The following is a 27,114-nucleotide window of genomic DNA, read 5'->3' on the forward strand; positions in this document are numbered from 1 at the left end:
TATTTATTTGTGTAGCCCTTTTCATAATATATCTTGTTTTAGAGTAGCATTACAGAAAATGGTGACAGAATAGTGCTTATTGCCTTAAAAGCAAGAGACGAACCACTTGTATCAAAATTAATGTGAGAAATTTGAACACCCAATATGGGGGGTGTTACATATCGTATTACAATATTACATACGGTACCATGTAAAAAACAAAAATCCCCTTTTACATACAGACATCACCTGTCAGTTAACTCGAGAAAGCGCATGTGCACTAGCTGGACCAGCCTGATAAATGAGCTAAAGTAAAATGAAAAGAGGTGTTTTTTAAGTATGTTCTGAGCTACAAAAGCACAATTTATTTGACCCGTGTTGTCATATTTTACTGCTGACTTGATAAACTCACAGTATGCCCAGCTCTTCAGTCACAACTACACCACTGACTTATAGTCAAAAAAATACTTGAGAAAAAGTAAAATACAAACAAATAAATACAAAATAATATAACAATTAATAATTATTCTTACATATTTAAAAATAAAAAAAAGCTTTTTTCATGATAAAATCAATATCAGACAGAGAAGATTTTCCTTTTAAAGTAACTTTTAAAGCACAGTTTTCTCAATGTCTTGACCAGAGACTGAAAACAGTTCAAGGAATGAAAACCGAAAACCAACAGAAATTTTTGCAGAGCGTAACTGAAAACAGGAACGAAGTGATTTTCAATTGTTCTGGAGTGAAAACTTTATTTTTAAAAGCTGGTAACCGGTTATAACCGGTTAATTTTGTTAAAAACATATATATATATATATATATATGAAACTAAAGGCCAAAGAGTTTATCACAGTAATTTTTTGGTACCACACCACTTCATGTTGCCCGAAAAAGCATGTGCTTTGACCCAGAAGGAAACCATCACACATTTCTTTGCCTAATTGTCCATTGTTTATGTCGCATTATATAAATGAAGACCTTTTTTAACAACTATGTATAATTTCTACATACCTAGTGTACATACACATGTACTGCTAATCCAGATACAAGGAAAACATTATTAGGGGTAAAAAGTAAATTTCTCAATTGTTTCCAAGTCTTCACTGATTATTTGTTAGATATGATGCATTAATACAGATTTGATGCTGCCAAGTTTTTATTGAGAAGCAGATCTGTAAATAAATATATACTTTAATTAACTGTATGCTTGTTACAATTTTTATGCTGATAAATTCACCACACCAGAAAAATGTAATGGCTTAATTTAACTTATTTTGGTGAGGCAAGTGGCTTATTTTGGGCTTGTTTTATCAGACCAGTTTGCTTGTTTCTCTTGCGAGATCTGGCAACACTGCAACTGGTATTTCACCCACTCCTTAGAGCAGAGTACTGTCATTTTAAAAAGAACGTTATTAACTGGAGATGAAAAAGGATGTGACGTTAAGGACAGCATGGGCAATTTTCGGAGAATGAACATTCGCTGCATGGTGGAGGAATTACGAACATTGGGTCCAAATTTGGGTGAAAACAAAATTCTGAGCCAACACGTCGATTTCCTGTGTGATTAACAGATGTCCTATTTATTTTTTGAGACCTGCTACCTAAAAAATGTAAAACTTAAATTCTGTCACAGCATTTTATAGTTGTTTGAACCTTAAATATAGTTGTAAATAGACTGATCATCCGGTTGGGTAAGTTACTCAAAAAGTAACCCACTTTACTTTTTAAGTTACTTTCAAAAGCACTTTTCACACTTTTTCTGCTCAACAAATTCAAAATAATATCTATATTTTTTCCATGTTCATTGTTGTACACTGTCACAGAAAAACAAACAGACATACATGAACATACTGTATGAATTCATTTTTTAAAGGTGAACTCAGTCATTTTTTTTTTCCTCATTTAAAAAGTTTTACTTCTAAAGAAATTAATTGTAATTTTAAAACATATGCAAAAATCATGAGCACTCATGTGAGATGAAGAGTTCAGTCATCTTAGAAACATATAAAAGCTCTTTTATTATACATGGGTCAGGGGCGCTCTCATGGGGGCAGCCATGTTAGAATCACATGACCAGCTGAATACTAATTGCTTAATCACAGTAAACGCCCTGTTATTGGACACTTTAATTCATGGATTAAATTAATCCTGGTTAACTGTGCTTAGTACATTTCTACAGTGACATTGGTAACTGAAAACTACTGTGTTTGAATGATGCAGCATCCAAGCCATACTTTGACATACTTCAAAAAATAGTGCTGTCATTTTTATGTGCACCTTTAAATGTGTTATACATACATAATATTATTTTTAAAATGTGTAACCCAAGTAATGTATTTAAAAGTAATTACCTTAATTCAAAGTCAACTGTAACCTGATTACAATAATTTAAAATGTAATATGTTTTAAATTTTAAAAGTAACTAGATTACCGTAACTAATTACTTTTGAATCAGATTACCAACCATGCAATGATCATAGCCATTTTTCACATAGAAATGGATCTCTCTTAAAAAAAAAAAAAAAAAAAAAATTTTTTAAAAGTGACTTAACTTAACAAGACAGACAAAAATGTATATATTTTTTAAGAGGATAGATTTGAGCCATGAAATATATTTAGGGATTAAGAAGTATTTTAAGATTTTTTTTTTTTTTTTTTTCATGGAAATGTTAGTGACTAACATATATTCAGCTTTAATATTATACAATCTCCTAAAAAGCTAAATTAAGTATAAAAATGAAGTGCAGTTACTTAAGTTCTTTGACCCCCCCCCAAGCACTTTTCCCACAATGATCCCTCTCTCTCTCCCTCTCTCTCGCTCTCTCTCTCTCTCTCTCACATGTGTCAGTTCTGTGGTAAATATAACCCTCATAACCCGTGTATATTTAGCCATTGTGGGACCGAGGCTCAACAAAGTCCAGAGATTTGTTTGCAGGGACTTTGTGCCCTGTGAAGTGTACAGTTGCGTAGTTTGTCTCATTTTGACTGCGTGTCCTGTCACAGGAGCTTGTGAGCAGGAGTTGTCTGGAGTCACAGAAGTGCAGTTTGATGGAGGAGGTGTCCTGTCTCAAACACAAGCTGGTGGATATGGAGGATAAACACATTTCCAGTACTGAGAGGCAACATAAAGCTGAGGTACAACTCTGATGAGATCTATATTGAATCCTAATAATTCCCTTAAAGTTTCAGATTGTGCTCAAGATAGTTAATCTCTAATGTTAGAATATGGCTGGGCTACAACATAGACATTATCATGACAGAATCAGTGAAGGATGTTTTTTGATTCAAAAGAGTGGGCACATGGTTGAGAAGTGTTGACTGAGAAGTAATGAGTGTTTTTTTTTTTTTTTTTTTTTTTTGGTAAACACGGTGTCATCATATGGTGTGAGGCAAAACACAGGAAAGTGGACTGGGAATTGGTTGCAATTTAAATTGTGCAAATCTTTAACTTTCTCAAAAACATAACTTACCCTAATTTATGAGTTTTCACAATGCAGAAAAATAGACAATCATAGTGAGATTAAAATAATTGTCATTTTGCTACAATACACTTTGTGTTTATAATTATAACTGTAATGTCTTGACTCACTTGTGTTGTCAATTTCCTTGTCACGTTGATGTCAAAAGAATGGTGCTTCTCCGAGTGCTGTCTCAATTTACCTAGTCCTAGTACCTAAAGTCCTCTGCAAAAATACTTTTCAGGACTTCATGCTCATTCACAGCATATATCATATAAAGCCTGATGACCATTAAACCATAGGTTTCTAATGTTGTCAACTTCTTAATAAGTGCTTCAAATGTGTCCACTTTACATTAAGGTACATTTTCATTGGTTATTAATGTTAAATAAGTGTAATTAAGCATTTAAAACATTTGAGGTAAAATGGCTCACTATTTGGCAAGTTTTGCATGAAAGTCTACATTTGTATTTATGTTGTTACAACTGAATATTAATGATTTATAATGCATATAATGCAATTTATAAATGGCTTATTAGTCATTAATGAAACTCTTTATAAGGTTTATAATGTTGGTTACATCTTAATACATGCTTCATATGTGTCCACTTTACATTAATGCATATTTTCATAGGTTACTAATGTTAAATACATTGTTATTAAGCATTTATAACATTTTAAGTAAAATGGCTCACCATTTGGTTAAATATTTTGAATGAAAGTCTCCATTTGTAAACATGTTGTTATAACCGCATATCAGTGATTTATAATACATTTGTAAATGGCTTATTAGTCATTAATGAAACCCTTTATAAACCCTTAATGGGCACATTAATGTAAGGTGTTACAAACAAATCAATTGAAATTGGGCAAATGTGTGTGTGTGTGTGTGTGTGTGTGTATAAATGTTAACTTTAGATCCTGACCATAATAATCTATCCAGACATGACTGCTGCATTAAGCATTTAAAATAAGGATTTTTTTTTTTTAAATTTTACAAAGTTTTGTCAACTTTATTACGTGTTTTAAGTGTTACCTGTTAAGTGCCGAAAAGAGTGCTTGTGGAAGATCATGCCAGTGTTTCTTTTTTTTTTTTTTTTTTGGACATGTCAACACATTTGGCAAATTTGGGTCTTTTAATTGACTGTGGGCTTTGTTCATGTAATTACTATGTTCAGATTGACTATTATGGTTAAGAACTATGTTGGTTGATGTAAACTATACCTTGTCTCTTGCTTTACGGTGTGCTGACATGAGTTTTATGTGTTTGTGCAGTTATGTTGTACCTCTAATTTAAAAATACTAAAGGAACATAGACATATTACAGGCATGAAGGTAGTTTTTGTCACATGACATTCAGTCATGAGAAGGATCATGAAGCCGAGTTTAACTGACAAATAGCTAGAGAGTTGTTTTGCATGAAATATATAAAAAATGACCTCAGCGTGAGCTCTGACAACTCCTGAACTTCACACAGAGAATGACATCAATCTGCTAGTGGACATTCCAACAGCATGCCATGCACTCTCTCTGTCTCTGTCTCTTTCTCTGTCTCTCATGGGGTCTTACTCTTCTCTCTGCTATACATAGGCCAGTCATCAAGTTTCCATGTTGTTAGTGTCTCGTGGCATCTCACATGAAACTTTGTCCGTCCACGTGCTGGACATAGTACACATATGTTACCTCTGTGACAGTGTGATCTCATATTAGTGTTCATAGGTATTCATGCAAAAAGTGTGTTTTTAGCACATGCACATTTATATTTGTTTGGATAGATGCACAAAATATCAACGTATGGACAGCCAAACACTTTTACATTTGTAAATTTTTGTGACATACAAATGTTTACAAATCCTTTGAGATTCATGGAATTGAATTCAAGTAAATTTTTCTGTATTATAATAAATCAGATGATTTATTATTAAGGATATACCTCGTCTAGGTGGTTGTGGACTGATTATCTTGGTGCGGATCCGAGTGCGACTGCTGTGTTCATATATAACTAAACAAACCAAACTAAGGGAGAAAACACACCAAGTTCCGAAACAAATGCTCCAAACGAGCCAGGTGTGAAAACACCCTAAGTTTAAAGCTGTATTTACAGTCAACGCTGAATCAAAATGTACTATTTACTTTCTAAATACACGGTCTTTCCATTTAGCTGTCTTATTAACCCTTCCATTCCAAGAACCTGGCTCAATTCTGGTATGGATGACCCACTTTTTTACAATCCAATCAATTCCTCATAGATAAAATCAAGTTTTGCAATGTATTGTTTTCTCATTTTGACTGCAGATGCTTGAATTTGATACATTTTAACTTTACTTGGAAGTAAATGTTATTTCTGTCTCTGCTTTTGGGGACATTATGGTACATACAGGAAAGCCAAGTTCCCCAACTGACGAGAACTGTATGCGTCGAATTATGCGATAACTTGATATGTTTTCAAAGATTAGTAACCAGACGATGATGTTATTTCAAACGGTACATTGGGAACTGGTTTGTGTTCAAATCCTGATTGCCCACACTCCTGGAAAAGAAATGCAGTAACTTGGCTCTTTAACAAAAACTCTATATTGGAGTCCTTGGATGTATGAAATGGGTCAGTGAGATATTTACTCTTCTAAAGAAGATGATTTTAGAAAGGCTGATGTTAGCAGACAGCATGATGTTTTCTCATTGTGGTTTGTTTCAGGCTTATAAATGTGCTGTTGAATGATGTACTTGAATAATACTGAAATGTTCCAGCCTGTTAAACCTGGAGACTGACCTAACTGCAAAAATAGGGCATTTAAAAAGAAACCAAACCTATATTGGAGCTCTTGAACTGGTCATCTAAAATGAACATTTTTAAAACAGTAAAAGATTATTTGACATTATCCGCATGTAACCTAATTAATATTCATAAGTATATTGATTGATTCCTAATCATCATGATGGCGCCGCAGATGGCCGCCTCGGTGTGGAGCTCCTCAGTTCTTTTGTTGTTTTTGTTTGTTTGTCCTGTGTTTAGTAATCTTTTTCCAGTCAGTTTTAACAGAGATGAACTGCTGAATATTCGACAGCATGTACCAGACAATCTTTTCCCAGTTTTTGAATATTCAGACTTTTTGCTAGACATTTTAATTGGAGGCGCGACTTTGTTGTTCAGGAGACGCAGGCGAGGGAGTCGAGCCGGTGCGCTGGTCAAACTCCGTCGGCGCGGATTTCGAACAGTGCTGCCGAGTATTCATTTAGCGAATCTCTGCACTCTTCCTAACAAAACGGACGAACTACATCTCCTCACCCACACAAACAAGGACTTTTCAACCTCTGCTGCCTTGTGCTTCACAAAAACCTGGCTGAGTGAAGCAATTCCAGACAGCGTGTTACATCTGCCAGGCTTCCAGCTGTTCAGAGCGGATCGCATCACGGAGTTAACGGGGAAAACGAGAGGTGGTGGAACATGCTTTTATATCAATGAAAGTTGGTGTACAGATGTAACAACGTTAAAGAGGATGTGCTGTCCTAATTTGGAAGCGCTCTTTATGAACATAAGCCTTTCTATTCCCCGCGGGAGTTTTCCTCATTTATTCTGGCGAGTGTGTATATCGTGCCAAATGCATGTTTGAACACAACGCTGCAACAGCTGGCTGATCAAATCACAGACACAGAACAACAATACCCGGACTCAGTTATTATTATTCTTGGGGATTTTAACAAAGCAAATCTCACACGTGAACTGCCCAAATACAAACAGCACATCACATGCCCCACCAGAGACAGGAACATACTGGATCACTGCTACACAACAATAAAGGATGCATATCGCTCTGTCCTTAGAGCAGTTTTGGGACTCTCTGATCACTGTCTGGTTCATCTTCTTCCAACCTACAGGCAGAAATTAAAATCAACCAAGCCAGTAGTAAGGACTGTAAAGAGATGGACCAATGAAGCAGAGCAGGAACTACAAGCCTGCTTCGATTGCATGGATTGGAGTGTTTTTGAGGCTGCAAACACAGACCTGGATGAGCTCACAGATACTGTTACATCATATATCAGTTTCTGTGAGGATATATGCATTCCTACTAGGACTTATTTAAAGTTCAACAATGACAAACCGTGGTTTACAGCAGAGCTCAGGCAGCTTCATCAGGCCAAAGTGGATGCTTACAGGGGTGGGGATAAAGTCTTGTACAATCAGGCCAGGAACACACTGAACAGGGAAATCAGAGTGGCTAAAAGTAGATACTCTGAGAAGCTGAAAAACAAGTTTTCAGCTAACAACCCTGCATCAGTGTGGAGTGGCATGAAACAACTCACAAATTACAGGACTCCTACCCCCAACCCTGTAGGAAACCAACAACTGGCTGACGACCTGAATGTGTTCTACTGCAGATTTGAAAGGCCCAATCTCACACCCCACACTCACTCTGACCTTCACACAAACACCAACACCTCCTGCAACCCCCCTCCTCCCCCTCCAGCTACTCAACCTGCACTTAAGATCTGTGAAGATGATGTGAGCCGCATCTTTTGGAAACAAAAGACGAGGAAGGCTTCAGGCCCAGATGGCTTCTCACCAGCGTGTCTTCGATCCTGTGCTAACCAGCTGGCCCCCATCTTCACACAGATCTTCAATAGATCACTGGAGCAGTGTGAAGTCCCATGCTGCTTCAAATGCTCAATCACTATTCCTGTCCCAAAGAAACCAAAAATCACAGGACTTAATGACTACAGACCTGTCGCCCTGACGTCTGTGGTCATGAAATCATTTGATTTGCTTTCATTGCTTTCAACACCATCATCCCAGCTATACTCCAGAATAAATTGCACCAACTCTCTGTTCCCATGTCTATCTGTCAGTGGATTACCAGCTTTCTGACGGACAGGCAGCAGCTTGTGAGACAGAGGAAACTCACTTCTAGCACCTGTACAATCAGCACTGGTGCCCCCCAGGGATGTGTGCTCTCCCCACTACTCTTCTCCCTCTACACCAATGACTGCATTGCCAAGGACACCTCTGTAAAGCTCCTGAAGTTTGCAGACGACACCACTGCCATCGGCCTCATCCGAGATGATGATGAGTCTGCATACAGAAGGGAGGCTGAACAGCTGGCTGTCTGGTGCATTCAAAACAACCTTGAGCTGAACACGCTCAAAACTGTGGAGATCATTGTGGACTTTAGGAGAAACACCCCAACACTGACCCCCCTCACCATTCTAAACAGCACTGTGGCAGCAGTGGAGTCATTCAGGTTCCTGGGCACTACCATCTCACAGGACCTGAAGTGGGAGACCCACATTGACTCCACTGTGAAAAAGGCCCAGCAGAGGTTGTACTTCCTTCGCCAGCTGAGGAAATTCAATCTGCCACAGGCGCTGCTGATACAGTTTTACTCAGCAGTCATTGAATCTGTCTTCTGCACTTCAATAACTGTCTGGTTTGGTTCAACTATGAAATCAGACATCAGAAGACTACAAAGGACAGTTCAGACTGCTGAGAGGATTATTGGTTGCCCCCCTGTCCCCCTCCCCACCCCTCAAGAACTATACACTTCCAGAGTGAGGAAAAAGGCTGGAAAAATCACTCTGGACCCCACTCACCCTGCCCACTAGCTTTTTGAACTGTTGCCTTCTGGCCAACACTTCAGAGCTCTGAGCACAAGAACCATCAGGCACAGGAACAGTTTTTTCCCTCAGGCTTTCCATCTCATCAACAGTTAAATTGCCCCATTGAGCAATAACTATGTGCAATACACAGTTTAGTCTTTTTTATTTTTATCCAACACATCCAACCTCTTCTGCCATTCCATTCCTCTGAAAAAAAAACAAAACAACATTTGCACTTAACATAACAGATTTGTATTTGCACTGTACATAACAGATTGTATTAGATTTGCACTACCCATGTGTATGTGTGTATGTGTGTATGTGTGTGTCTGTACGTATGTGTATAATTAGTTTTATTTTTTATTTTTTTATTATTATCTATGTCTTGCTGCTGTTTTTGTATTGTTTTTGTATTGTTGTACACTGGAAGCTCCTGTCACCAAGACAAATTCCTTGTATGTGTAAGCATACTTGGCAATAAAGCTGATTCTGATTCTGATTCTGATACTGATATTCACGCCTATCTGTTCATGTTATACACTGATGAGCCAAAACATTATGACCTCCTGCCTAATATGCTGTTGGTCCTCTGCGTGCGGCCAAAACAGCGCTGACCTGCCGAGGCATGGACTCTACAAGACCCCTGAAGATGTCCTGTGGTATCTGGCACCAAGATATTAGCAGCAGATTCTTCAAGTCCTGTAAGTTGCGAGGTGGAGCCACCATGGATTGGACTTGTTGGTTCAGCACATCCCACAGATGCTCAGTCGGGATTTGGAAGCCAGGGCAACACCTTGAACTCTTTATTGTATTCCTTAAACCATTCCCAAACAATTTTCGGTGACTTGTGCCACAGCAGACCTTCTGTTGGTTCAGACCAGATGGGATAGCCTTCATTGTTCTCACGCATCGATGAGTCTTGGGTGCCCAACACCCTGTCGCCGGTTTGTGGTTTGTCCCTCCTCGGACCACTGTCAGTAGGTACTCACCACTGCTGACCAGGAGCACCCCACAAGCCTTGCCATTTCAGAGATGCTCTGACTCAGTCATCTGGCCATAACAATTTGGCCCTTGTCAAAGTCGTTCAGGTCTTTACTCCTGCCCATTTCTCCTGCATTCAATACGTTGACTACAAGAACTGATTGTCTGCTTACCATCTAATCTACCCAGACATTGACATGTGGCCTTGTTAGGAGATGATCAATGTTATTCACTTCACCTGTGAGTGGTCATAATGTTTTGGCTCTTTGGTGTATATGTCCATATATCAGATTTCTGTATGGGTTTTAAAATATTAATAAAGTACACAGAGCCAAACGTTTGTCATCTGTCTAAATAATAAATTTTTTATGTCACTTTTTCATCACACTACATCAGCAGTAGCCGCATTTTTCGAATTCATATTTTTCTCCATAGGAATTTGAATGAAATATTCAATAGAGTGTTCTAAGCAATGAACCAAACCAACATTACAAACTTTGATTTTGAAGCCAAGTATTTAAAATTTGGAAAAAGATAAATGTGACTATGTACTTAGCATTATTTTATGAAATAATGAACTCTTCAGGCAGATTCTTATATTACAGTTTTTCTCAATCGCCTTTGGCTCAATTCTTGAATGAGAATTATTTTTTCAAAATATTAAGTTCAAATCTCTGAACAATTAGATTCTTGTTCACACCAGATTTGAATTTCTTATTCATTTAAGCAAAGTGTACATGTTTTGGCACATGTGTGCAAAAGAGTAAGTACGATTGTCTACAATTTGCACAATAACTAAATGCACATGGCTTGCTGATCAAAACTGATGAGCTGAATCTCAGTGAAATTGTCAAAATCTTCACAACTTCTAAACATTCTTTCATTGTGTGAGCCATCACATGCAAAATGATCCATTTAATTATCAAAATCTGTCAGATATACATGTATATTCCATAAATATCTATGACATGGAATGTTTTTTCATGGTTGCGTTAGTATTCAGCTAGACAAAATTGACATTCTTGTATAGTACAGTAAGCAGTCAGTGTCAATAAAAAAGTAGAACAAAAATGAAATTTGTATATAACAAACATTTCCAGGGTTGACTGCCATGGTGAAAAAACATCTAAACATTTTGACCAGTACGGCCCACACGATGACAAAAAAAACCTTTTCGGCATTGGCCAATTTACTGACACAATAACTAGGTTTTGAAGCATGAATTAAATGTTTTGGGTGAGTTATTATATTTTGCAATAGAGTAAGTAGTGGATTTAGGCATGGGCGACATGTGCAGTTGCCCAGGGCGGCATCTTGCAGGGGGCGCCCCCCCATACCCGGTCAACCACTTTGGGAGCGTGTTGAAGCGGGTTTCACCCAGGGCGCCATAAAAGCTAGAACCGCCACTGAATAGAGTGATGTCCCATAAAACAGTTGTAACAATTGCACTTACAGTTTAGAGAATATTAAGACTGTTTAAAAAAATGAGCCAAAGCGATTGAGAAAACTGTAAAAAATAAGGGTGAAATCACACTGATTCTACAGAAGCATATATTATTAACAACCTTAACAACCTCACAGTTCATGGTAGGTCTAGAAAGGATAATCTGTTATTTTTAAAAATAAATTTCTCTATGAATAAAATGAATGGGATTTTTACTTTTAAATGCACTATATTGGGACATCTAGCAAAAATAAATAAATAAATAAATACAAACTATTCAAGTAACGCATAGGAAGGGGAACAAGCCATATACATGTCTGCTTTCCTTAATCTATTCTTTCCGCTTTCTCTTCCCTTCCTTTCATCTGTCCTGTATCTGTGCTTCTCCTCTCTGACAGAGTGTAGTAAACCTGATTAGTGAGCTGCAGGAGCAGATGTGCAGGATTCGACAGCAGATCTCTACTAAGAGCCCTGAGAAGCCAGCAGAGATGGACCCAGAAGAGGGTTTTGCCCATGAGCCAACGCAAGCTGTTCTGACTGACCCAAAGCCAGCGGTGGGTCCGAAATCTGGAGGTTTAGATTCACTCAAACAATACCACTGTGGAGCAGAAAGGCTGGCACCACATGAATCTCACAGGTTTAAATCTGCAGTCTTTGATCGTTGTCCATGCTTATGAATTATTGGTTAGGCCAAACATTTCAAATGCGTTATAGAGCAGGGATGGTGTTTTATCATAGCGTTATTCCTAAGTAAACATTATTACTGCTCAAAGCTATTTGTTTTAGTGCCAACTTTAATTTCTTGCAAGTTGCATCAATTTCAGGTTGCACCTCTCAAATTTTATTGGTTAATGCCGTGACACATGACATTGCCCTATTATCAAATGTATTAGTTCATTGACTATTGAACTTATACACGTACTTAGCACTTTATTAGGAACACCTGCACACCTACTTCCTACTACCTGTTCACCTAATTCATGCTAATATCTAATCAGCCAATCGTGTGGCAGCAGTGCATAAAATCATGCAGATACAGGTCAGGAGCTTCAGTTATTGTTCACATCATCCATCAGAATGGGGAAAAAATGTGATCTCAGCGATTTAGACCGTGGCATGATTGTTGGTGCCAGACAGGCTGGTTTGAGTATTTCTGTAACTGCTGATCTCCTGGAATTTTCACACACAACAGTCTCTAGATTTTACTCTGAATGGTGCCCCCCCATAAAAAAAAAATAAAAAAAAAATCCAGTAATCATAATTTGAATGGTTTTGCTACATTACTTTGTACAAACCTACTAAATATTATCATAATTAATTTCCACATTTTAGAATAATAGTAAAGTCATCAAAACTATGAGATAACACACATGTAATTAGAGGAATTATGTAATGACCAAGAAATGTAAAGAAATTAAACTACACTACATACTGTATATATGGCCAGAATGATACAGAAAAAAAATAACAGTTTTGGCTCTTCCAGTAATTCCAGTAAAAATCAGTCTTAACCCTTGTGTGACATTCGGGACATTTTTGTCTTTTTTATTTTTGTTTTTTCAATCATTTTGGCTGTGTTAATGCCAACAGCATAAATTCTGCCAAAGGTGTGTATTTTGGGGGGAATTTTGATATTTCAACCTCAGTTCCTATAATACATCTATAATACACTGTGTACACAAAATAGTTACACTCAGGACCTTCAGGACAAAAATGTCCCCATTGAAACCCATTAAAATAGCAATATTTGATCTCAGTGCCCTTAAAAGCATAAAATCATGAATTCTATGATACTATGCTTTCATTCCAGAGCCCTGGCTTCAAAATTTACATTTTTAATATTTTCCACCAAATGGCGGCATTTTTTTTCATGTTTAGCCTATGGAGCAAATACATGCTTTTTTCCTATTTTATGTTTGCTGTATTATAGAGCACTGCAGGCCAATTGAATAAATGATGCAGCAAAAATTATGTGGGTGTGTTGGTATGGATGTCAGAGTGTGTTTTGAGAAATGTGTGTGTGTGTGTAAAAAACAACAGCGGCATTATGTAAACAAACTGGCATTTAAAGGGTTAAAATCCTGAAAATGAATGAATATTTGGTAGTTATGATCAGGACTGATGTTGGTTAAAAACAATGAACTAACTGAAAGTGGAAAATAATTTTAACATAATATTATTATGGCAGTTTTTTGACACGGACATTCTTGTCCTTTAAGGACCTCTGAATAACTTTTTTAGATTGAAGCACAAGGGTTAATGCTACACGTAAAAGTTTTCAAGATCTTGAGAAACAAATTTAAGTGTTTTAAACATTTGACTGGTAGTGTAAATATTTTCAAATAATCTCATTTTGGTCTGTGGTTGTTTAATTTGCATAAATAAATTGGTGTCATGTTAGAATTTTTTTAATAATATATAAAATAGTTTATATTATATAAAAACAAATATTATTCTTGCTGATCTTTCTTATTGCCCTTACAAAAAATACCTTGGTTAATAAATAAATAAATAAATAAAATGATAGAAAAACTGAAATCTTTTTAAAGTGTTTGAAGGAGATCCCATTTTCACTTAGTGTAATTTTACAGTTGTACACTTTATAAAAACGTTGCTGAAGTAAGTGTAGTATTTTGGTAGAAACATTGTTACATTGTACATTTTTGTAAGGGTAGTTAGGGTTTTTAGTGGGGGAAAAATAGAGATGATTTACATTATAAAGCCCTTTAAAATATTTACTCTATAATTAATAAACAGTTATTTGAAACTGCAAATTTATTTATTTATTTATTTATTTATTGTATGATAGTGGCTTTAAAGTGTGTGTTTCTACAGAACCTGCTCCACAAACTTAAGATGCTGAAGAATCGAGTTGAACAGCTGGAACATGAGAAGATGCAGTATGAAGAGAAACTCAAGGTCACACAGGTACTGACATACAAACGCTTCATAACACACTTTCAGTATGATCCTCTTTGAAATTTCGAGGAATGTTCATGCTGCTTATTTTCATACACAAAAGCATACAGTGACCAGGGGCTGTCAAACTCATAAAAGGACAGTATAGACCAAACCCGTTGTTTACAAACATTGCAGCATGTGCGCAGTAAGTGGTGGCAGAAAGCCAGCAAACTGTTGTGTTAGATTTGACAGATTAGAGAGTTAACGCTAGCTAGCTTCTCTAAATATCGCTAAAAGATAATATAGAATAAAATTAGCCTTCAGGTTCAAAGCTAGCTATGTTTGGACCCAGTATTGTCAGTAAAACAGCTAGTTATAATCATCGATTAAACAAAAGTACAACACAATGCCACCATAAATACAAAAATATCCTTAGCTATACTATTATTAAAATGATATGAGTTAATAACATACCTGTAACAAAATGTTCACTGCAAACTTTGAGTTGGAAATGATTTCCTTTCTCCAGTCAGCTCTGTTGACGGAATCTGATGAAAGTGAAGCCCTCGGTTTTTGCCATTGTGATTTGTTTTACAGCCAACAGCGCAGCACGACATTTAAAGATAACAGTTAACTTTTTGAGGACTGTTGGTCAGCTAACTATAGGTTTGCTTTACTATTCGCGCCAGTGTGACACTGGTCTTTTTGCCACCACTTCCGACTGTCACATAAGTGTCTATAGAACCATAGAACCAAGTGTCATTAGCATAATCCATACTGACTCATGCAAAATATTCAAAGTCTTCTGAAGCCATACAATAGATGTCTTCACATGGTGTATTTGAATATACATGAGTAAGATTCCAGAGCTTCAGCGGTGGGGAAGGTTATCAGTGAATAAGGACCTACATTTCAGTCTGTTCCTCATTTAAAGCTACAGTATATTACTGAACATCACTAAACACTGAGTGGGCACTGATATTTAAACATGGGTAGTCATACATTAATGTGCTAATATTTGTGAATGCACGTTTTTGCAGCTTAGTTTCAGTAAATGTTCTGGGTGGATTAGGGAGGGATTTTTGAGTTGTGAATGTTGGAGTTTGACTACATAGTACATAAAACTCTTTTATTTCAAACACATACTTTAAAGGTGCACTCAGTAACTTTTTCTTCATTTAAAAAATTTACCTACTAAAGAAATGAATTGTAATTTTGCAATATATACTACCGGTCAAATGTTTTGAAACACTTGACAGAAATGTTTCTCATGATCTGAAGGCGTATGCTTCAATGTTTGATGTTAAAAATGTTAAATGTTGTCTGCAAATTCGAGGCAAATGGTGACTACTTTGAGGTTTTTATTTATTTTGGATTTTTTGTAGTCACAACATAATTCCCATAGTTCCATTTATGTTATTCTAAAAGGTGAAAAAAAAAAAAAAATAAAAAATAAAATAATAATAATTAAGAATGAGTAAGTGTTTCAAAACTTTTGAACAGTAACAGTAGTGTATATAGGAAATCATGAGCACTCACATTAAAATAAGACTCCAGTCATATCAGTAACCTTATAAAAGCTGTTTTATTCTACATGGAGAGGGTCCGCACATGATAGAATCACATGACCAGCCGAATACTACTCACTTAATCTCAGTAACCATCCTGTTATTTGACACTTTCAATCATTGATTAAAGTAATCATGACTGACTGTGAATACTTAATGAAATTGAAAACTATTGACTTTAAATGATGCTGCATCCAAGCCACTAGATGTCACTGTAGGTCCAAGATGACTCAAAGAAAAAAGTTACTGAGTGCACCTTTAAATATTCAAGTCACAAAATCTTAACTTTAATTTATAAAGTTAATCAATTTAATTCCTTCACTTGTTGATTTTTTACTACCTTAGTATGTCAGTGCTCCTATGTGATAGTTTATTATTGTGCTTATTATTGTGCAGAGTAGTAATGACCCCTTTATCATATCATAATGACAGAAAAGGTTCTTCTGTCTGTCTCTCTCACACACAGACAGAGATCATGAGTTTACAGCAGTTGTTGAGCTCTAAGAACGCTGAGATAGAAAATCTTCAGGCTCAGCTGCTCTGCAGAGCTCCAGTGTCTGTGGACAGTACAGAGAGAGGTACAGTTACACTCTCACATCACAGCGCATTTACTCATCCAAGACTAATTTTACCAGCAGTTCAGCTCTTTATGATTTTAATTGGCAAGTCTAAAACTGATGTGTGTGAACTAGTGACAGACCCGTATGTGACCGATCAGTGCTATTTATCCTTCAGTGTCAGTTCTAAACTCTGCTATGAATCAATGGATAATGCTGTTTTCATTTTCTTTTTTTCCTTTATCTTTTTTTCTTTTTTTTTTTTTTTTTGCGAATAATAATAATAAAACAAATCAGTAAATATAATAAGTAAAACAGTTGTTTATTTAATTTCATCAGATTTGTCTCTTACTCATTTGCTGTCTTTAGGTTTACTTATTAAAATTTGTTTATGTTGCGCTGACATCTAGCGGTATAGATGCTGCATCACACAAAAAGTTCTCAGTTACCAATGTAATTGTAAAAGTGCTTTATTTGCAGTCAACCATGACTGATTTAAGTGAAAGTGGCCGATTACAAGGTAAAGCGAGTAATGGAGCGCAACAGTCAGGTTCTGGAAGTAAAAGTCGCATACATTTTCTCCAAAGGCAAATTGATTTTTAACGATAACTTTTAAAGTTTTAAAGACAGACCTACCATGAGCTCCAAGGTTGTTCATTAATGGTATATGCCTCGGTTCAAGTAATCAGTCCGCGTTAGTCCAACTTCATTATGTTTAAATCATTTTTAATAGTGAAATTCCTGGTGAAGAACTACATTACCCTTAATCTGGTTAGAAAAACAATCGACCAATCAGAGAAGTTGCAGCCAATGAACCCAGCAGTGACCGCCTACTCCAATGACACACTGTGAATGATGCAATTGAGTCTCCCTACACTTTCAAACTACTTCCATATTTGTATATCTATATATTTTGCAATAAACTTAAAACGTATGGTTTCTATACTTAATTTGATTGCGTCATTCGCAATGCTTTATCGTAGTCCATTTCGTCATTAAAGTCGGTAAGAACACAGTCTTGTACCTTTACTTCTTTGCATATCAAAGTTTGTAATGTTGTGATTCAACTCGGAGCTGGTTGTTTGGTTTATAGCTTAGAACTTTTTTTTAAAGCCAAGATGGCTGATCTCATCCCCATGTAGAATAAAAAAAGCTTTTTCTCTAAGACTGATATTATTACAGTCTTCATCTCATGTGAATGTACAGTACATCACTTTAAATATATATATATATTCAAAAATACTATTCTTCTATTAGCATTTTTTTGTTTTTTCGATTTAAAAGTTTAGCAATTAGCAAACAATTTAGCTTCTGTTTGCACCTTTAAATTCTATCAGCATTAGACTTGCCATCAGCTACCCTGCTTTCTAGATATTGTATCAGCACTGACCAGTGATCACTCATACGGTCAATCACTAGTTTTGATGGCAGTTGGATTCTGTGAATGGTTGGCATTTGTGTTGTAGTAGTAACAGTACCAGTAAAAGTAGTTCTCTTTCCCTGTATTAGAGGAGATATACAGGAGGAAACTCAACACTAAATTTAAGCTTTTTATGTTTAAACAACACAAACTATTACAAAGATAAATGCAAATCGCATCTGTGCATGTAAAATTAATTTCTGCTTTCCACTAATGTTTGTCTCAGTGTTTAATGTGACATTCAACTCATGTGAATGTCTTGTGGTGGTGACACTTAGCTTTCCTATTACACTTTCTAAATTTTAAAGAGCTGTTTCAGGTGCGTGGATTAGAGTGGTGTAATAATACAGTACAGTCCCAGTAAAGTTTGCCAGCAGGGCTGATACCATCATAAAAATTTCTGTGACTTGTGCCACAGTAGACCTCCTGTTGGTTCTGACCAGATAGGATAGCCTTTGTTGCCCTCGCGCATTGATGAGCCTTGGGCACCCAACTGTCAATTTTATGTGTTTTATTCTGGTTTTCGTGTCTTTTATTTTGGAAATTTAGTTCCTGTTTTATAGTCATGTGTTTCCTGGTCATATGATATCCTGTTCCCCTCCATGTTCATGTGTCTTGTTTTCAATGGTTTATTGTCTTGTTAACTCGTTATCAGTTCTAGTTTGTCATTGGTTCTTGGTTTGTTAGTCTTGATATCTTGTTTATAGTTCTGTCTGTTCATTGGTTGTCTTGTTACCCATGTGCATGTATTTAAACCCTCATATTTGCCATTGTCCTTTGTCATGTAATGTTGGTGTAATGTCGTTCCAGGTCAAGTCAAGTCTAATCAAGTCAAGTCAAGTCTAGTTCAAGTTTTGTTCTTGTTCACGTTTATGAATAAACTGCTCTTGGGTTCTTCACATCATCATCGTCTTCGTCTGCCTGTCATTGCCAGCACACGTTACAGAATACCTGACCCACACTATAGACCCAGCAGTTCAGCTCATGCGCCTATGTCAGACAGCCACGCCCCTGGAGGAATACGTAGAAGACATCTATGCTTTGGCCAACCAGGTTGGGTTTAATGGGATCACCCTCAAACACTTCTTCCGGGCAGGCTTGAATAAGCTGGTGTTCTCTCTGATGCCTGGCGGTCGGAGTACTTTCAGTCTGGTGCAATACATCAACTTCGCCCTGCGGATGAGTGGTTCTTCTTTCACTGAAAGAGAGGCTGATGAGGAACTATGCACTCCTACAATGGTTGCTGAGCCAGAGTTCCCCGTCATGGCCACCGAGCCAGGGTCCCACGTCATGGTCGCCGAGCCAGGGTCCCACGTCATGGTCGCTGAGCCAGGGTCCCCCGTCATGGCCGCCGAGCCAGAGTTCCCCATCATGGCCGCTGAGCCAGGGTCCCACGTCATGGTCACCGAGCCAGGGTCCCACGTCATGGTCGCCGAGCCAGGGTCCCACGTCATGGTTGCCGAGCTTGCGCCATCTTCTGCCCCGGACCCTGAGTCTACTCCATGCCATGTCACAGCCACGCCTGAGTCTGCTCCATGCCATGTCACAGCCATGCCTCAGCCTGCTTCATGCCATGTCACAGCCACGCCTGAGTCTGCTCCATGCCATGTCACAGCCACGCCTCAGCCTGCTCCATGCCATGTCACAGCCACGCCTCAGTCTGCTCCATGCCATGTCACAGCCACGCCTCATTCTGCTCCATGCCATGTCAAAGCCACACCTCAGTCTGCTCCATGCCATGTCACAGGCAGCCTCAGTCTGCTCCATGCCCTGTCACAGCCAAACTTCAGTCTGCTCCATGCCATGTCACAGGCCCGCCTCTGCTCCACGGACCAGGCCCGCCTCTGCTCCACGGTCCAGGCCCGCCTCTGCTCCACTGGTCCAGGCCCGCCTCTGCTCCTCGGTTCAGGCCTGCCTCTGCTCCACGGTCCAGGCCCGCCTCTGCTCCACTGTCCAGGCCCGCCTGTGCTCCACGCCTGCCATGGCCAATGAGCCAGTGCCCGCGCCTGCCAAGGCCAACGAGCCAGCGCCCATGCCTGCCACGGCCAACGAGCCAGCGTTGAAAGCCTCGTCCATCCCAGAGCCAGTGTTGCAAACCTCATCCGTCCCAGAGCCAGCGTTGCAAGCCTCGTCTGTCCCAGAGCCAGCTTTGTAAGCCTCGTCCTTTCCAGAGCCAGCTTTGCAAGCCTCGTCTGTCCCAGAGTCAGTGCTGCAAGCTGCGTCCATCCCAGAGCCAGCGTTGCAAGCCTGAGCGGCCACGTTATGCCATGTTGCCATTCCTACCTTGTCATGCCATGTTACCACATCAAGTGGCCATGCCTTGGTCCTCCGAGCCTCCGGTTCCACCCTGGCCCTTCTAGCCTTTGGCTACTCTCCGAGTTCCCAGTTCTCCAGTTTCGCCCCTCGAGCCTCTCACGGCTCCACCTTCCATGACTCCACCCCTCGAGCCTCTCATGGCTCCACCTTCCACTGGCTCTGCCCTGGTCTCATGTTCCACATTCTGTTTTCGCCAGGCCATGCTCCACGCCCTGTCTCGCCAGGCCACGCCCCGCACCCTATCTCGCTAGGCCATGCCTCAAGGACCCTATGTGTTTTGTTTGGGCGTCGGGAGCCGCCCCTTGTCGGGGGGATATGTCACGTATATGTGCGTTGTTCTGGTTTTCGTGTCTTTTTTTTTTTTAAATGTAGTTCCTGTTTTATAGTCATGTGTTTCCTGGTCATGTGATATCCTGTTTCCCTCCATGTACATGTGTCTTGTTTTCATTGGTTTATTGTCTTGTTAACTCGTTATCAGTTCTAGTTTGTCATTGGTTCTTGGTTTATTAGTCTTGTTATCTTGTTTATAGTTCTGTATGTTCATTTGTTGTCTTGTTACCCTTGTCCATGTATATAAACCCTCATGTTTGCCATTGTCCTTTGTCAGGTAATGTTGGTGTAATGTCGTTCCATGTCATGTCAAGTCAAGTCTAGCTCATGTTTATGTTTTGTTCTTGTTCACGTTTATGAATAAACTGCACTTGGGTTCTTCACATCATTATCGTCTTCGTCTGCCTGTCACTGCCAGCACACGTTACACCAACACCCTGTTGCTGGTTTGTGGTTTGTCCCTCTTTGGACCACTGTCAGTAGGTACTCACCACTGCTGACTGGGAGCATCCCAATAGCCTTGCCATTTCAGAGATGCTTCTGACTCAGTCATCTGGCCACAACAATTTGGCCTTGTCAAAATCGCTCAGGTCTTTACTCCTGCCCATTTCTCCTGCATTCAACATGTTGACTACGAGAACTGATTGTTTGCTTACCATCTAATCTACCCAGACCTTGACATGTGGACTTGTTAGGAGCTGATCAATGTTATTCACTTCACCTGTGAGTGGTCATAATGTTTTGGCTCATCAGTGCACGTAGAGGCGTATATACGTACGTATATATGACTTTATCATAGTGCTATAATTATTTTTTAATAAATTAATAATGATGATATTATTTTTGAATAAAATTACATTGTTTATCCATCTCGTATTATAAAAAAATATTTTATGGTCGCAAAAGAGGGGTCAAAGGACTCTTTATTTTCACTTTATGTTAACAATAATAATTTTCCAGAAAGACAAGAGAATGTCTTAAAATGAATTACACTTACTTTATCAAAACAGCACTTCTTTTTAAAATAAGAGTCACATTCATGATGTCACTGCATTTCAGTGCTGTTTCACGTCTGTAAAATTTTAGAGGTTAAGTTTGTATCACTTAAACAATATTGATTCAAATAAGTTGATACTTTCTTTACAAAGCTAACTTAAATTGATGTTAATATGATGAACAAATGATCTCCCTTCTTTACTTTAAACACCCATAATAATGCGTTACAGACGTGACAGGTATGAACCCTTCATGTCAAAATGTATGAATATTGTTATATCAATAAGAGAATCAAACATCTACCGCTCGTTCTTTTACCATGATTCTGATAAATCAACTGTTGCTTTGATCTGTGACATGCCTCAAACTTTCTGCATATATAGCCAATATTTGGGAAGGGATCATTTTTAAAAACTTTGTGATTTTAATTGTAATATGATAAACATCATCTCATATTGCTGCACTGCACACACCCGCTAGAGGGTGCAACTCACTCATGCAGCGCTGACTGAAGCGGTGAAAGCAGACTATATATTTTTTTTAATGCAGCCTTTTGTGGTTTAATTATCATGCAAGGCCATATGGCGATTTCAGTCTTATTTCAGTTTATCATACAGACTTGATGTATATCATACTGCTGTCTCAGAGTTCAAAGTCTGCAGGTTTCAAAGCGTTTTGGATGGTTTTCCCTCATCATGTAAGTGCTGCTTTTGCAACTGTCACATCCGTAACAAAGAGATTTCCGTAACACCAGTTTTTCCCCATTTATGTGAAAACAACAACATATATAAATCAAATATGACATGTTCTTGTGAGTGCCAACTCTTTGTCAATCATTGTATTTAACTGTATTTACAGATGATTTTGTCATTTCTGTCTGTCAACAGATCAGGAGCTCCAGAGATTAAAGACAGGGATAGAGTCACTGATTGCAACCAATGATGAAAAGGTAAATAAAGTTATTTTTTAATTTTAATGTAAAATTCTCACAATTTGCCATAATCTAAAACTTTTACAATATATATATATATATATATATATATATATATATATATATATATATATATATATATATTAGAGCTGTCAGAATTAACGTGTTAACACATGCGATTAATTAAAAAAATGTAACGCCTTAATTTTTCTTAATCGCGATTAACGCATTTACCATTAATACAACATAAACACTGGTGTGAAGGGCGGAACCTTTGTAATGTGTCCACCTGGAGTCATTACACTAACGCACACACCACAGCGCCAGAGCCCTTCTACCAAGAGAGCCTACAAGCTTAACCCAATAAAGCATAATGCGGCGGTCCCATAGACATTCTATGGGCAGTACTGTTATACTCTCTCCTATGATAGATCCGTGGAGGTTGTTTTCTCTTTAAATAAAATAATCTCTCAGAGGAGACTTGTGTTAGGCTGAAAAATACTTGATTTCTATGTAAGGCACATGGTGAGTTCAAAGTGGCACTCGACACTCTGATGTGAATCATGAATGCAGCTTCACGGTTGCTGTAGGAAAGCAGACAGCCACAGTCTATCGGCAGATTAATATTGTGGAGGATGAGTTTAAGAGATTTAATGCCCATTACACTGAAAATGAAACCTATGTGGAGACTACTTCTTTCAAATAATCAAACTCCCACTTAGACTTTGGGAAACGTTTAATGTTACTTCAATTGGTGATATCTTAGTGCATTTCTATGTTTATATTGAGTTTATATCATTTCTACAGGAAAAAAAAAAGAGTTTAAAAGCAAAAACAATGTTTTCTGGCCAAATTAAGAAGATCTGGTTTTAAAATTGTGAAAGGCTTTGTTTGGAAAATGTTAATAAAGCATTATATTGCTACATATTGTTTTGTTTTCTTTCCTAAGATGGAAATAACTACATTTTGACAAGAAAAGAAGTATAAATAGTGTCAAATTTCAGCACTTGCAAAATCAGCGATTAATCGCGATTAACTACAAAAAAATTATGCGATTAATCATGATTAAAAATGTTAATCGACTGACAGCACTAATATATATATATATATATACTGTATACTGTATATCTATCTATCTATCTATCTATCTATCTATCTATCTGATATACAGTGTCAAGAAAAAGTATGTGAACCCTTTGGAATTACCTGCATTTATGTTTAACTTTGTCTTAATCTCTTTTGATCTTCATCTAAGTTACAATAATGAACGAACACAATCTTTTTTAACTAATAACACACAAATCATTGTATTGTTCTTGTACATACTGAATGCATCATTCAAACATTCACAGTGTAGTTTGGAAAAAGTATGTGAACCCCTAGGCTAATGACGTCAACAAAAGCTAATTAGAGTCAGGAGTTGACAAACCTGGCATGCAATGAATGAAATGAGATTGGAGGTGTGGGCTAGAGCTACTTTGATACTCAAACATTTTGAGTTTGCTTTTCACAAGAAGCATTTGCTAACATGGATCATGCCTTGCAAAAAAGAGATCTCAGAAGACCTACGATCAAGAATTGTTGCTTTGCCTAAAGCTGGAAAGGGTTACAAAGTCACCTTGGAGAGCTTAAATATTCATCTGTCCACAGTTAGACAAACAGTCTATAAATGGAGACAATTTAGTACTGTGGCTACTCTTTCTAGAAGTGGCCGTCCAGCCAAGATGACTCAAAGGGCACACCACATAATAATCAATGAGGGAAAAGGAACCCTAGAGTGACAGCTAAAGACTTGAAGGAATCACTGGAACTGGTTAACATCTCTGTTCATGAGTCAACTATACAGAAAAAATTTAACAGGCTTGGTGTCCATGGCAGGACACCATGAAGGAAGCCACTGCTTTCCAACAAAAACATTGCTGCACACCTGAAGTTTGCCAAAGACCACCTTGACTCTCCACAGCGCTACTGGGAAAATGTTTTGTGGACTGATGAAACTAAGGTTGAATTGTTTGGGAAGAACGTGCAGCACTATGTGTGGCGTAAAAATGGCACCTCATACCAACATGAAAACATCCCAACGGTGAAGTACGGTGGAGGGAGCATCATGATTTGGGGATGCTTTACTGCTTCAGGGCCGGGACCGCTTGCCATCATCGAGGGAAACATGAATTCCCAAGTTATCCTACAGGATAATGTCAGGGTGGCTGTGCGCTAGCTGAAGCTCAGTAGAAGTTGGGTGATGCAGCAGAACAATGACTCTAAACATCAGTGTAAATCCACTACAGAATGGCTTAAAAAAAAAAGAAAATCCACCTTTTGAAGTGGCGCAGTCAGAGCCCAGACCTTAAACCAACAGAGATGCTGTGGAATGACCTCAAGAGAGCTGGTCACACCTGACATCCTAAGAATATGGCTGAACTGAAGCAGTTCTGTAAGGAAGAATGGTCCAAAATTCCTTCTGAATGTTGTGCAGGTCTAATCCGCAGCTTGGTTGAGGTTATTGCTGCCAAAGGAGGATCAACTGGATATTAAATCCAAGGGTTCACTTATTTTTTCCACAACACTGTGAATGTTTAATGGGATGTGTACAATAAAGACATGAAAGATTATAATTGTTAACTTGTGTTTGTCTATACTTGTAACTTTGATGAAGATGAGATTACATTTAATGCAGAAAACCAGCTAATTCCAAAGGGTTCACATACTTTTTCTTGCCTGTGTGTGTGTGTGTGTGTGATATATATATATATATATATATATATATGGATACTAAAATATATGATTGTTATGGCCACTGATAAAAACATTATCAAAATATTCTCTTCTCACTGCCCATAAAGTCCACCAAGCGAGCAGGAGTAATTTTGAGCACACTGGGTCTTTTGTTCCTCACACTGCTCTGTGTTTATACACTTGAGTTTGTAGAATGTGTGCGAAACTGAAGCCAGAAACAGTTTCCTCTGCTCTGTTCCACACTCTTTAGGCACTTACTGTAAATATACGCAGCATAGACTGACCCGTGCTCTAATTCTACTTGATCAAACCTTCAGAAACTAATTTTGTTGGTGTAACCTTATTTGTCAGGTCGATTTAGTCAGATTAAATAACATTTCTGGTTTGAATAAAACCAGTTAATTTAGATGTTACCTCATGAAGCAAATTTTTTAGGTTACCTGACAATTTTTTTTTTTACAGTGTACACAGAACAGACCCAGTGTCTGTCATCATGCTTTCTTCCCTCAAAGATATGAGGCTCAGCAATAATGTAATTTATTTAAAAATGATTAACTAAATAATTTTACGGGTTGTTGAATAACTGCTACAGTAATTGCAAGTACTGGTTTTGTTTCAGGATCGTCGGATAGAAGAACTTACTCTTCTCCTCAGCCAGTGCAGACAGATCAGTGACATCATGACTTTAGTTCAAGGTGAATGCTTCTAACATTTTTATTTATACAGCATTTAGTTCTGATCTTTGAATCTGATTGCATAATCAGCCAAGAGTGTTGATATTTAGTATAACAGCACTGGGAAGCTTCACTTGACAAAACCAAACCAATCCAATCAGGCTTAATTGGTACCATGCTCTTTGTCAACTCAGGCTTTGTCAGATAAATTACAATAAGAGTTTATTTTGTGGATTTTTCTGCAAAGTGCATTTTAAGAGACAGAGGAGTGACTTCATTGCTTCACAGATGTCACTTTACTCACAGGTGATTGATTCAATATCTAGTAGCGATCTGTCACCCAATACAAAACCTGCTACAGAGCAGGTTAGCTGTGGAGCGTAAATTACTATGGTGATGAACACCACTAAAGGCCGACCCACTTTCATGGTACGTAAACCCAGGGTTGACGTAAACTAAACTAAAACTTACCTGGCTAGCCACCTAAACCGGCTTCATGGTACAGGCCCCTGATCTGGAAAAAACAAGCCCAAAATATGCAACTTGCCTCACCAACTCAAGCAAAAATAAACAACCCCAGTATTTTTTTTTCAATAACAATCATTTTAAATAGTATATAAATAATGTCTTTAAATAACTATACCCTTAATATTTAAATATGTCCCCAAAAATATTTTACATTTACAACTGAAATAAAGAATAAATCGCTCTCATGCGCGCACACTGTTTAAGCATCATTAGGAAAACAAACTAACGTTGAACTAGGGGTGTTAAACTCATTTTAAGTCATGTGCCCATTTGGACTAAGCATCCCCTTATGCCGGCAGAATAATTTTTATTGTGTTAATCCTTGTTATACCCATAGAGAGCGGATGCAGTACATGTACTGTACTTCTTGAGTCAATAAACTCCCGAATCATCTTCATGCTGCTTTAATGATGAATACTGGGGTAACAAAAAGGAACACACACTTACTGCTCTTTACTCATTCGCTGTAATAAACTGAAACTGAACATTGTAAAAGCAATATCACATGAGCAAGAGTGCTGTATGGCCCTATATCAACACGGCTGTGATTCGGTAACAGGTAATCACAGACATGACTGCTAGTTTTAGATTGCTTTTACACAACAGTTCAATTAAAAAGTAAATAAAAAAAAATAAATAAAAAAATGAGGAAAAACTAAGGACTGTCACAAAAAGCCCACTTGTGCATTTAGAACCCTCTTAA

The 27,114-nt window shown here is 37.9% G+C and overlaps 1 protein-coding gene across 6 annotated transcripts in view; it reads left to right on the forward strand.

Annotated features, from left to right (window-relative positions):
- Positions 1 to 27,114, forward strand: part of ppfibp2a (PPFIA binding protein 2a) — a 102,930-nt gene that overhangs the window by 48,949 nt on the left and 26,867 nt on the right. For all 6 annotated transcript variants that reach the window (XM_051724733.1, XM_051724734.1, XM_051724735.1 and 3 more), the window contains 6 exons: positions 2,983 to 3,114; positions 11,853 to 12,008; positions 14,290 to 14,382; positions 16,390 to 16,501; positions 22,430 to 22,491; positions 25,829 to 25,904. In XM_051724733.1, coding sequence (XP_051580693.1) covers positions 2,983 to 3,114; positions 11,853 to 12,008; positions 14,290 to 14,382; positions 16,390 to 16,501; positions 22,430 to 22,491; positions 25,829 to 25,904 — 631 coding nt within the window. The remainder of the gene's footprint in view (positions 1 to 2,982; positions 3,115 to 11,852; positions 12,009 to 14,289; positions 14,383 to 16,389; positions 16,502 to 22,429; positions 22,492 to 25,828; positions 25,905 to 27,114) is intronic.

The sequence above is a fragment of the Myxocyprinus asiaticus genome, chromosome 18, assembly GCF_019703515.2.
Source record: "Myxocyprinus asiaticus isolate MX2 ecotype Aquarium Trade chromosome 18, UBuf_Myxa_2, whole genome shotgun sequence".
Taxonomy (NCBI): Eukaryota; Metazoa; Chordata; class Actinopteri; order Cypriniformes; family Catostomidae; genus Myxocyprinus; species Myxocyprinus asiaticus.